Source organism: Anguilla rostrata, chromosome 8, assembly GCF_018555375.3.
Source record: "Anguilla rostrata isolate EN2019 chromosome 8, ASM1855537v3, whole genome shotgun sequence".
NCBI classification, from domain to species: Eukaryota; Metazoa; Chordata; class Actinopteri; order Anguilliformes; family Anguillidae; genus Anguilla; species Anguilla rostrata.
The window spans coordinates 50198548-50212035 of NC_057940.1; the positions used below are offsets into that span (position 1 = coordinate 50198548).

General features: G+C 49.7%; 1 protein-coding gene across 2 annotated transcripts in view; it reads right to left on the reverse strand.

Annotated features, from left to right (window-relative positions):
- arhgef1a (Rho guanine nucleotide exchange factor (GEF) 1a) overlaps positions 1 to 13488 on the reverse strand; it is an 81020-nt gene that overhangs the window by 16259 nt on the left and 51273 nt on the right. For both annotated transcript variants that reach the window (XM_064348557.1, XM_064348555.1), the window contains 8 exons: positions 9667 to 9829; positions 7728 to 7795; positions 6806 to 6869; positions 5361 to 5493; positions 3050 to 3159; positions 2506 to 2649; positions 1156 to 1406; positions 110 to 235 (listed from right to left, as the gene is read on the reverse strand). In XM_064348557.1, coding sequence (XP_064204627.1) covers positions 110 to 235; positions 1156 to 1406; positions 2506 to 2649; positions 3050 to 3159; positions 5361 to 5493; positions 6806 to 6869; positions 7728 to 7795; positions 9667 to 9829 — 1059 coding nt within the window. The remainder of the gene's footprint in view (positions 1 to 109; positions 236 to 1155; positions 1407 to 2505; positions 2650 to 3049; positions 3160 to 5360; positions 5494 to 6805; positions 6870 to 7727; positions 7796 to 9666; positions 9830 to 13488) is intronic.

The window sequence follows — 13488 nt, forward strand, 5'->3', positions numbered from 1 at the left end:
ATGAGAGGCATCAATTGTAAAGTGCTTTGGATAAAAGCGCTATATAAATGCAGTCATTACTCTCTTCCCACTCCCCCCCCCTCTCTCTCTCCCTCCCCCCCTCTCTCACCCGTATGAAGTACTGGAACCTCTTGTCTCTGGCCATCAGCTCCTTGTACAGTTTGACGGCCTTCGGGTGCCGGCTGCAGAACTCGCTGTAGGCCTTCCTCATCTCCTCCGCACACTGGCCCGAGAACTGCGAGCACACGGCCCTGTCACCACACGCCAGACCGCACACATGCTCTAATGCAGCCGCACACGTGCTCTAATACAGCCGCACACGTGCTCTAATGCAGCCGCACACATGCTCTAATGCAGCCGCACACATGCTCTAATGCAGCCGCACACGTGCTCTAATACAGCCGCACACGTGCTCTAATGCAGCCGCACACATGCTCTAATGCAGCCGCACACGTGCCCTAATACAGCCGCACACACGCTCTAATACAGCCGCACACGTGCTCTAATGCAGCCGCACACGTGCTCTAATGCAGCCGCACACGTGCTCTAATACAGCCGCACACATGCTCTAATGCAGCCGCACACGTGCTCTAATACAGCCGCACACGTGCTCTAATGCAGCCGCACACGTGCTCTAATACAGCCGCACACATGCTCTAATGCAGCCGCACACTGCCCTAATGCAGCCGCACACGTGCCTAATACAGCCCAGCCAGACACGTGCTCTAATGCAGCCGCACACGTGCTCTAATACAGCCGCACACGTGCTCTAATGCAGCCGCACACGTGCACTAATGCAGCCGCACACATGCCCTAATACAGCCGCACACGTGCACTAATACAGCTGCACACGTGCTCTAATGCAGCCGCACACGTGGATACGTATACACTCTGTCACACACTAACACGCACACACGCTCACACACACACATGCTCTCTCTCACACACATGCACACGCTCTCTCACACACACACACACACACACGCTCTCTCACAACACACACACACACACACACTCTCTCTCTCTCTCTCACTCTCCACACACACACACACACACTCTCACACACACACAGATACACACACACACTCTCTCTCTCTCTCTCACACACACACACACACACACACTCTCTCACACACACACACACACACACAGTACCTGCTCCAGCAGCAGGTCCCCCAGCCGGTGGATGGTGAAGTTGGCGGTGCTGCCGGGCTGCAGGCTGAGGCCGCGGCGGGCCAGGAGCTGGGACAGGAAGTGAGTGTGCAGCGCCAGCAGCCGGTCCAGGCAGGGGAAGAGCGCGTGCGCCACGCCCGGCTCCAGCATCACCTCCTCCAGCACGCCCCGCCGGAACACCCCCTCCATGATCCGCAGCGTACGCACGTGGTGCAGCTCCGTCTGGATCAGCTCTGAGGGGGGGGGGGGAGCGAGAGAGAGAGAGAGAGAGAGAGAGAGAGAGAGAGATTTAAAACCCCTTTTATTGGGACATTGTTCAATCACAGAAATTACTGTACTTCAAAATAAGAATAATATACAAGCAACATAAAGAGAAAAACAATTAACAAACTAACCACAGGCAGAAAAGAGAGAATAGATAGAGAAAAGAGAGAGAGAGAGAGAGAGCGAGAGAGAGAGAGAGGGAGAGAGAGAGACCTTTACACCCTCTGTACGACCTTTACACACTCTGTATGACCTTTACACACTCTGTACGACCTTTACACACTCTGTACGACCTTTACACACTCTGTACGACCTTTACACACTCTGTACGACCTTTACACCTTCTGTATGACCTTTACACACTCTGTAACGACCTTTACACCTTCTTACTACCTTTACACACTCTGTACGACCTTTAACACTCTGTCGACCTTTACACACTCTGTAAGACCTTACACACTCTGTACGACCTTTACACACTCTGTACGACCTTTACACCTTCTGTACGACCTTTACACACTCTGTACGACCTTTACACACTCTGTACGACCTTTACACACTCTGTACGACCTTTACACACTCTGTACGACCTTTACACCTTCTGTATGACCTTTACACACTCTGTACGACCTTTACACCTTCTGTACGACCTTTACACACTCTGTACGACCTTTACACACTCTGTACGACCTTTACACACTCTGTAAGACCTTTACACACTCTGTACGACCTTTACACACTCTGTACGACCTTTACACCTTCTGTACGACCTTTACACACTCTGTACGACCTTTACACACTCTGTACGACCTTTACACACTCTGTACGACCTTTACACACTCTGTACGACCTTTACACACTCTGTATGACCTTTACACACTCTGCATGACCTCTACACGCTCTGTACACAATGCAGTGGGTAAGTGCTTCCTCATATTTACTTCCACACAAAAATGAGACGAAAGGCAGAACCTCAGGTCTGACCCTGCCGGAGGGGAAAGGAAGGAGGGGAAGAGGGAGGAAGGCTAGCGCGCGCCCCGGGAAAGCGCGGCGGGGAGCGGGACTCACCGTAAATGACGTCCTGCCTCTTGATGACGTCCTTGCGGTGGGTCTGCAGGTAGGAGGACTCCACCGCCATGCTCCAGGAGTCCGCCTCGAAATCCTGCCCGTCCCGCTCCAGCTCCTCCAGCATGGAGGTGTAGTACACCTCCCCTGAGAGAGGGGGAGGGAGGGGGGGAGGGAGGGAGGGCGGGAGGGGAGGAAGAAGAGGCACAGGGGTGAAGAGGGGTAACACAGCTGTTCTGTATTATGTGTTACTTCAGCGAGCGTTTCCACGGTAACACTCACACACCCTCACTCTCCACCTTTCTCTCACATACCCATTCTGCCCCTCCATCTATTAATCAATCTATCTATCTATCGTTCTATCTGTCTATCTAGCTATTTATCCATCTGTCAGTTTACCTAGCTATCATGTGTCGAGCCATCTAACGCTCCTTCCTCTCTCCATTTCTCGTTCCTTCTTCCTCTTTCCATCTCTCTCTCTGGCATACCCATTCGCTCTCTCTCTCTCTCTCTCTCTCTGACAGCTGCTCATCCTCCCCCTCCTCACCTTCATCGTTGAGCGACTCCATGGACATGGCTCTGTTGCGGAAGTTGAGGGAGTCGGTGGACTGAGAGAGGATCCTACGCAGCCCCAGGGGAGAGTCATCATTCAGGTTCCTACAAACGCACACACACACACACACACACACACACACACACACACACACACACACACACACATACAAACGCACACACACACACACACACACACACACACACACATACAAACACACACACACACACACACACACACACACAACAAACACACACACACACACACACAACACAACACACACACATACATACATAACAAACACACATATGCACACATGCACACACACACACACAACAAACAACACACACAACACACACACACACACACACACATACACACCACACACACACACATACATACACACAACACACACACACACACACACACATACACACACACTACAAACACACAACACACATATGCACATGACACCAACACAAACACATACACATACACACACACAACACACACACACAACACACACACACAAACACATCAAACACAACCACATTACACACACACACACACACACACACACACACACACACACACACACACACACACACACACACATACATACAAACACAAACACACATATGCACATGCACACACATACACACATACACATATACACATATGCACATGTACGCACACACACACACACACACGCACATATACGCACACACACACACACACACACACACACACACACACACACACGCACACACGCACACACACACACACACACACACACACACACGCACGTAAAAATGGCCAGAGAGAAAGAAAAGGAAATGGGAGAAACAGAGATGATGACACAAGCAGACACAGAAACAAAAAGAGACAGAAGGACACAACGTTACGATCGGAAAAACTTAAAAACCACAGTGCGATGCACACTAATGTATGATGCGTCTGGATAAAATGCCGCACAGACACAGCCACGCACAAACATACACGCACACAACACAAACACACACGCTCACACACACACACACACACACTGCAGTATAGCTAAGCGCTTTCTGTAATCAATTCTAAAAAGACTAAATTTATGATTTTTTCACGTTCCCGTTCATCACCCACTGACTGTACAGTTCTAACATTAGATGGCACTCAGCTAGAGAGGGTTAGCTCTTACAAATATCTCGGCATCTGGATTGATGACAAGATGACCTTTAGCGTCCATATTGATAGCCTTCTAAAAAAACTTCGACCAAAGTTAGGTTTTTATTTTCGTTTAAAAAAATGTTTTCCTTTTACTGCTAGAAAAAGATTGGTTCAATGTACATTTTTGTCAGTATTAGACTATGGTGATGAAATTTATATGCATGCATCTTCATCTCTGTTGAAAAAACTGGATGTAGTCTATCATGCTGCCCTGCGGTTTGTAACTTGTGCAAGTATACATACGCACCATTGTAACGTATATGAAATGGTTCAATGGACTTCATTGTATTCAAGGAGAAAAACCCATATGTTAATTTTTATTTTTAAAGCTTTACTGGGTAAACTACCGCAGTACATATCCGGCTTACTGAAATATTACTCCAGTAGCCATAACACTAGATCCTTAGAGAAAATTCTCCTCATGGTCCCAAGTATTCGAACAGAACTGGGTAAATCAGCCTTTTCCTTTCATGCCCCGCATGTCTGGAATGGGTTACAAGGCATTCTTAATCTGAAATCCTTACCCTCTCTTGACATGTATAAAAATATGTTAAAATCTGTTTTTACTGAACAATGTTATTGCTTTTAGCAACAAGTGCCTTTTAGCTCCTGATCCTTGTATGTCTGTTTTTTTATTATTATATATTTTTATTTTTTATTTTTTTATTTTTATTTTCTTTGGTATGTTTTTAATATGAAACTTTTATTTTCCTGCTGCCGTCTTGACCAGGACTCCCTGGCAGAAGAGATATTGTATCTCAATGGGACCTTCCTGGTTAAATAAAGGATAATAAATAATAAATAAATAAATAAATAAATAAATTTTTCACTAAATATTACTCTGAATGTAATATGTAGCACTTTTAGAATGTGACTGTCTCTGCATGGAGCAGCATCAGAACAGGAGTCAGCTTGGGCCCATCGGGCGACAGCAGAATGAGCGACACTACAGGAACCATTTCTCACCACGGCAACAAGACACAAGCTCCTCCCCACCGCACGTCTACCGGCTCACTTCCCTGACATTCCAACCCAGCCCCTCCCACTCTCATCTTTCCCCGCAGCCAGTGAGGCGGGGCGAGGGACGGCTCACCCTGCGATGTTATTGGTGGAGACGCTCTTGGAGAGCGAGAGGCCGGAGCGCCCGCGGCGGGAGCCCAGGAGGGACTGGCGCAGGCTCTCCGAGGGGTAGATGGCCGAGCTGGGCCTCTCTTTCAGCATGGGGTCTGTGGAGGGGGGAGGAGTCAGAGAGGGGGAGGAGTTAAATTGGGAGGTGGAGTCAGACAGGGGGAGGGGCCAAAGTGGGAGGTACAGTCAGATAGGAGGAGGGGTCAAAGTGGGGGTGGAGTCAGACATGGGGGAGGAGTCAGACAGGGGGAGGAGTTAAATTGGGAGGTGGAGTCAGACAGGGGGAGGGGTCAAAGTAGGGGTGGAGGAAGACATGGGGGAGGGGTCAAAGTGGGGAGGTAGTGTTAGACAGGAGGATGGATGAAATAGGGAGGTGGAATCAGACAGGGGGAGGGGCCAAAGCATGGGTGGAGTCAGATGGGGAGGAGTCAAAGTAGGGAGGTGAGGTCAGAAAGGGGGAGGGGTCAAAGTGGGAGGTGGTCAGTGTAGGGGAGGACTCAGGAGTGCAGGGAGATTGGGGCGCACCATGGAGGTGTTATACACAAGGAGCAGAAGAAAAGATTGAGAGAGAAGGAGGTTAAGCACACACACTAACGGACAGTCACTCACGGAAGAAGGAGCTGAGTTTCACATTGAGAAAAACGATACGCGAAACCCCAGAAAAACAAAAAGAACGTTTCATATTGCAAACCCCAGAGGCCACAGGTGAACCTGGGTTCAAGCTTCCCTTGCCTTGTGTTTTTGAACACGTACAGTACGTGGCAGTAACGTACGAAATAGGGAGCTGCAAATTCCTCTGTACCCATAATTCACCTTCCCTGTCCTTGGCCTGTCGAGCCAACCCTTCTCCCTCCGGCTCGTTAAAAAAAAATTAACTCTAATTTATTTCCAGGTCAGTTCACGACACGACACGCCACGGTCACGGTCGCGTTGGGGCCAAATGGAAAGCCTGGCCTCTTCGCCGGGAGCCATTTTGGGGGAGCCCCCTCCCCCTCCCCGCAGTTCTGAGTGACAAAGGCAATAGACACCACTCCCCCTCTCCCCCCCTTTGACATGTGACATCAGGCAGACAGAGAAAAGCGTTTTAAGGGTCCGAGGCGAAAAGAACCGAACGGACCAGAACAACGACACGACGAGCGGGAGGAGGAGGAGGAGCGGGGGGGGGGGGCGGTGATCCACAACGCACGGCTCAGCGTTTCATTATGACCGGAAGCGTCGTCCTGAGATCACAAGGTGCGGAAAACACCCTGGGGTTTCAGGACTGACGTCCAGCGCCTTGTGATCCCCAGACAAGCGCTCTGGCAGCTCACATGCTCACACGCGCAGGACAGTTCAGAGAGAGAGAGGGGGAAAAGACTAAAGCAATAGAGACATGAGAGGATCGCAGACACGAAGGACGACAGAACTCACTTTTGTTACGAAGGGTGACGCCCTGCAGTGCTGAGCTGTTCCTCACCAGGGCCAGCTTTTGCTGCTGTAATCAGACACGCACGCACACACACGCACACACACGCACACACACACACACACACACACACACGCACACATACGCACACACACGCACGCACACACACGCACACACACACACACACACGCACACACACACACACACACGCACACACACACGCACACACACACACAGACACACACCAGCAGTGAGTATTGTACACACTCATTTTACACACATGCAACACTCAATGACACTCTACAATCTTACACACATAATCATTTATCTGCATTAGACACACAACACGCCCAGGCTCACCCCACTGATTAATTTTTACGGTGCAGTGATTCAACTTCACCAACACGCCACAGACTGAGACAGACTGACTGACCCACTGACTGAGACAGACTGACTGACCCACTGACTGACACAGACTGACCCATAGACTGACTGACACAGACTGACTGACCCACTGACTGAGACAGACTGACCGACTCCCTGACTGACTCACCCACTCAATGTGATAGACTGACTGACCCACTGACTGACACAGACTGACTGACCCACTGACTGAGACAGACTGACCCACTGACAGACACAGACTGACTGACCCACTGACTGAGACAGACTGACCGACTCCCTGACACTGACTGACCCACAGACTGAGACAGACTGACCCACTGACTGACACAGACTGACTGACCCACTGACTGAGACAGGCTGATCGACCCACAGAATTACAGACGCTGCTGTGGGACCGACTCGTGCAGCACACTCACTGCGCACCGCCACATTCCCCGAATACATCACAGTAACTTCCACGCGCATCCCGGTTTTCACCGGAATGTTCCGCAGGCACAGTCACCCCCGGCACCCCTCTCTTACCCTCTGCTTCACTTTGGCGCAGTTCGGCAGCGTGTCCCGGCAACGGTTGTGGATGGTGACATTGCAGGCTGTGAGACAAACAAAAAACAAACACACACACACACACACACAAGGTCAACGGTGAAAACAATCTGAAACAAGCAAAATGCATTTCAGCTACAGGAAGTCATTCTGTGGAACCTAAGGGGGTCTACATTCCACAGGCAGAGCCCTGGGTGCCCAATGAGCACGCAGAAGCTACTGCAGGCACAGCCAATCACGTTCCAGAGGATACCTGTTCACAAAAGGCTTACCTTCCCCTACCTTGCGTGTTTCTGTGTGTGTGCGCGTGGTCGTGTGTGTGTATGCGGTCGTGTATGTCTGTGTGTGTGGTCATGTGTGTTTGATTATGTGTGTGCGTGTGTGCATGTGTGTGTGTTGCTGTGTGTGCGTGTGTGAGAGTGTGTGTGTGTTGCTGTGTGTGTTGGTTCTGCTCATGAAATAAATCCCTTTGTAACTAGATAAAAGGCCTGACATTTGTCTTTGCGTGCACTCTCTCATCTCTCCCTCCCCCTGTCCCCCCCTCCCTCTCTCTCTCTCTCCCTCTCACCCCCTGTCCCCCCCTCCCTCTCTCTCCCTCCCCCTCTCTCTCAGGTGGGAGCGTGGTTTGCGATGCTGCTGTACCAGCAGCACCAGAACAGGCCAGGAGGGACCCCGACGCTAATCGACAGGTGTGAAGCGGCCCGGCGCGGACCGCAGAAAACGTTCCCCTCTGTGCGCGCGGCACACGGCGTCCCGATCACACGCTCTCCGTTTAGCACTCCGCCCCCCCCCGCCGGCCGTCTGCAAAGGCTCGCGTCATGGAGTGAAAAAAAAGGAAAAGACGAAGGGCTGCTGTGAATGAGAGAGCTGAGAGAGGCGGGGCTCGCTTCCCGAAAACGACACGCCGGCGAGGAATGAGGAACAGACTACTGCACCATGAGCGTGCGTGTGTGTGTGTGTGTGGGGTGGTGTGTGCGTGTGTGTGAGCGCGTGTGTGTGTGTGCGTGTGTGGGGTGGTGTGTGTGGGTGTGTGGGCGGGTGTGTGTGTGTGTGTGTGTGTGTGTGTGTGTGTGCGTGTGTGCGTGTGTGTGTGTGTGTGTGAGTCTGTGTGTGTGTGTGTGTGCATGTGTGGGGTGGTGTGTGTGGGTGTGTGAAGCCCCAAGCCCCAAGCAGGAAGCACAGACAGCATTTTCCTCAACACTAGAACTGTGTGTGATTGTGTTCCAGCCCAAAGCTCCACCCTCTCCCTCTCTCTCCCGCTCGGCCACCCACACGGCCTCTCTGTGTGGCCGCACCAGTGTACAGGCACTCATTAGGGCAACTATACTGTTGCACTTCACCCTCTGTGAGGGGAAATCTTTAGGGCTGCAGTAAAGCAGAACTTTACTCACTGGGGCTGCTGTAAAGCTGTAGTTTACTCCCTAGGGCTGCTGTAAAGCTGAACGTAGCTCACTATGGCTGCTGTAAAGCTGTAGTTTACTCACTAGGGCTGCTGTAAAGCTGTAGTTTACTCACAGGGGCTGCTGTAAAGCTGTAGTTTACTCACTAGGGCTGCTGTAAAGCTATAGTTTACTCACTAGGGCTGCTGTAAAGCTATAGTTTACTCACTAGGGCTGCTGTAAAGCTGTAGTTTACTCACTAGGGCTGCTGTAAAGCTGTAGTTTACTCACTAGGGCTGCTGTAAAGCTATAGTTTACTCACTAGGGCTGCTGTAAAGCTATAGTTTACTCACTAGGGCTGCTGTAAAGCTATAGTTTACTCACTAGGGCTGCTGTAAAGCTATAGTTCACTCACTAGGGCTGCTGTAAAGCTGTAGTTTACTCACTAGGGCTGCTGTAAAGCTGTAGTTTACTCACTAGGGCTGCTGTAAAGCTGTAGTTTACTCACTAGGGCTGCTGTAAAGCTGTAGTTTACTCACTAGGGCAGCTGAGGGCCTCCTTGGCCGTGATGCTCTTGTTGCAGGCGGAGCACAGCGTGGTCCCCGAAACAGTGAGGGAGGTGAAGAGATGGCCGTTGCTGTACCTCGCCTCCCTCTCTCTCGCCTCCTTCTCTCGCTCTTTCATTCTTTCCTTCTCTTTATTCTGCATGGGAGGGAGAAAAAAAAGGATGGAAATTCGGGGTTACCACCAGAATCCGCACAGAACGCAACAGATGAGACAGTCACCGCTCAAAATGCAGACATCGGATTTTTCTTGGATTTGGGAACTGGAGCTCACATGACGGTCACTGAAGAGGATTACCGCCACGGTGCATTTGGAAGCGCTCTAGATAACACAGAGGTGTGCCCAGCCGCCGCGCGCACCGTACCGATGACGCAAAACACAAGAGTTTCAGCGCAGGTTAGCATCTACAGCCGCTAGCACAGAGAGCTGGCAAAAGCTGACATATTGGGGACAGCGCTGAATGGAGCGTACATAAATGTTCATTTCCAGGGTGCAAGCTATTGGAGTGGTGCAGACTCCATTTTGGAATATAACAGCACTGTCTGTAAGGTACTGGTATAAGAGAGACATCCATTACTATCGAAAGGTGTTTCAGACTATCTTTCAACGGGTGCAGCACTGTGGTTTTGAACAAATGGCAGTGATACAAATCTGAAATATGAGTTTGGGTCGATGAAACGCGATGTCAACTTGCTTCAGTAGATTTGTGAGGGGGGAAACGGCAACATTGAAAACCAGAACCTTCTGGTAGATAAGAATAACGTAGATGAAAGAAATGTTGGAACAGCCCATCTGGTTGGTCTTTAACTCTTTGAAGAGTATGTTTATTAGAATTTGTTTTTTTTCTTCAAAATTCTAAGTCAGTGTTCTAGAACTCCATTTGCTTTCAGCTACCAGTAGTGATCATTACATCAGCATTAGAATGTTCAGTTAAGAACATTCCCTTCACCTCCCCTTTCTGTTTATTTTCTTCTTGAGGTACATTTTGTTTCTTCTCGAGGTTTTACCATGTGCTAAATAAATTGGGCATTACACTCATGTGGACCTCTGGAAGTAAAAAGGGTGAAATCCGTTGGAACAATTTCACTAACTGAAGGAGCAGACCAACTAATGCAAGGTGAGAACAGACACAGGAGCAAGGCAGCCTGTAGCCATAGCAACCAAGCTCGACAGCCCTGTTCTGTAACCTTGGCCGGGATTCAATCGACATGTCTTCTTAACGCCGAGTTACAAAAAAAAATAAAAGCCATCTTTTATTGTCTCTCCTCAAACGCGGGTTTGGCGAGCACCGGAGTCACCAAATAATCGACAAGGGCGAACTGCGATCGCGACAAAAAGCCAAGGCTTGCGTTGACTTGTACGCCGAAGATAACGGCAAATAGCTGAGTTCAGGTGTCTGTCGCTAACGCCCCTTCCCGAGAGCTTTCTTGAAGGTCAAAGGTCTCCCTCTTCCCAAAAGAACACTCCAATTAGACACACAGAGTGGCTTACTCCAGACCACTGGGTTTGATGGGCAGTGTCAACAGGTCCAGACTTAGCAAAATGGATTTTTTTCCCAGACCAGTGACCATACCTTTAATCAGGCTGCCCCAGTGCACCCTACTGTACCATCCCCAATAGACCAGCAGTATGCACTGAGTGAGAGTCTCTCTGTCTCTCTCTCTCCATCTCTTCATCTCTCCCTTCTTCTCTCGCTCTCCTTTGTTCTCTGCCTCTTTCTCTCTCCCTCTCCTGCCTCCATCTCTCCCTTCTTCTCTCTCTCCCCCTCCCCCTCTCTATGTCTCCCTCTGCTTGATTATCATAGCAGACTACAGTTGCACCATCACAGCAATAAGCCAAACAGAGAGAGAGAGAAAGAGAGAGAGAAGAGAAGAGAGGGAGGGAGAGTAAGAAGATAAAACATACTTTAATGCCAGAACACGCCTGAATTTGAAATCACAGAGAACAAAAATAGTGAAGAAAAAGAAAAAAAAGTTGAAAGTAACGTATTTGAGTACGATGGTAAAATTCTTTAAAGTGTTCAGTCTTTTGTCTTAAGCTGTTCTTGTGGCAGCTGTAGTTGTTACCAACCGACCATAAATTAAAGCATCTGTCATTGACTTGCTTATTAACCAATTTCCCCCGCCCCCAGATGTCTGAAACGAGATTGGCGGCACAGGCAATTACAGTGCAATTCCAGTGGACTACAAAAAGCCATCGCTATGGAGACGTACAGTCCCAGACACGTCCCATCGCAGTGTGCCGATACCACCTCCCCCAAAACATATTTATAGCACCAAATCAAGATTCAGCAACTAACATTTAATCAAGCTATCGCATCACAATCAAGCTCCCACACCACAATCATGCTATTGCATCACAAACAAACCATGGCAATGCAAGGCAGGGGCTCCTCCCAAGGCATTGTGAGGTCACAGTGAGGGGGCGGAGTGTGCGAGAGCAGGGCCCCAGTCTGTTTCCAGGCATACAGTGCCTGTAGCGGGGACCGGATCAGGTCAAAAACGGAGGCCCGGGTGTGGTTTCCGGGACAGTCACGTGGTTTCGGTTCCCCCCGAAGGTACGGTGCGAAAACAGGCACTCGAAACCAGCGCCCGTGCAAACGCTGGCAGCAAAAAGCACAAACTCAAACGGGAAAGAAGAAATTCTGCACCAGCGCCCGGCCGGTGATGTCATACACTTCGACGGCTTCACAGCTTCGAAATGCCGACGGTCGCGATCCCAAAAGGAAACCCTCAGGGTCGTCGGAATGTAATAAATCCCCTAGGCCTCTGCTTTGTGGCACTGCTGGAGGATGTTAAAAGGTTAAAGACCCTTCATGTGCCCTCAGTGTTTGCCTGAACGCTTTCATTATTTATATTCGTTAATTGCTTTCCTTTTGGAGGGGGTGAAACATTTTCAAACGGCCTGCACTGCTGACATCCTGTACAGGAAGTAAATCAAGACGCCTTCCTGTTTCAGAGAAGCCAGGCCTGTCGGGTGGGGGTTGGGGTTTAGTTGCAACAGAAAGTAGGAGCACAGACAACAGCACCAGCAAGAGGGAAATGTATTGTATTTTTGTATTTTGAGTTTTGAAAGGTGTGCCGAAATGCCCAGATCACAGTCTCAGAGTTTGCAGGGCTTCCGTCCGAGTTCTGCTTCAGTTCAGTGGACAGGAACCATTGCGTTGTGATGGAGCTGAACTTACTGAACCTTCAACGAATGCCTAAGAGGAAAGAAGGCTTGTTCAAGAGCCCTGTCACTAGACTAGAAGGTTCCGCTGATGTTCCGTAGATAACACACTACACCCCTACAGGATGCCCTTCAGGTTTCACACAGCTGTTCGCTAGAAAGTTCTATAGAGACTTATCTGATATCCAGGTTTTCGGTCTTGCGGTAAAGACCGCCCATCTTCCCTGAGTGACAGGCCTTTTCCTGTAATCTGCATCCGACCGTCTAATCGTCCAGCGCCCTGGGACAGCTCGGAGTGCAGGGCCATAAAATGGCTGATTGACAACTTCCTGTGAGCGGGTCACGGTTGAGAGCAGTGTGAAACGGGCATAGCGCAGACCCCCACTGAATTCTGGGTAGAGTGCAGGCAAAGCAGAGGCTCAAGATATTGCGATTAAGGGAGTAACGTTTTTTAAAAGCACAGAGTTTTCACCTCCTTTCTAAACCCTTATCTTACTCTTTAGCAAGACAGAAGAATATTATCAGCGAGCAGCGGATTCCTCTTAGCACTGTCAGGTCTGTTTAATGTAAATGCGGAATGCTGGAAACATTACTCTCTTTAGCGCTTACGCCCTTCAGTAAAATTTCAG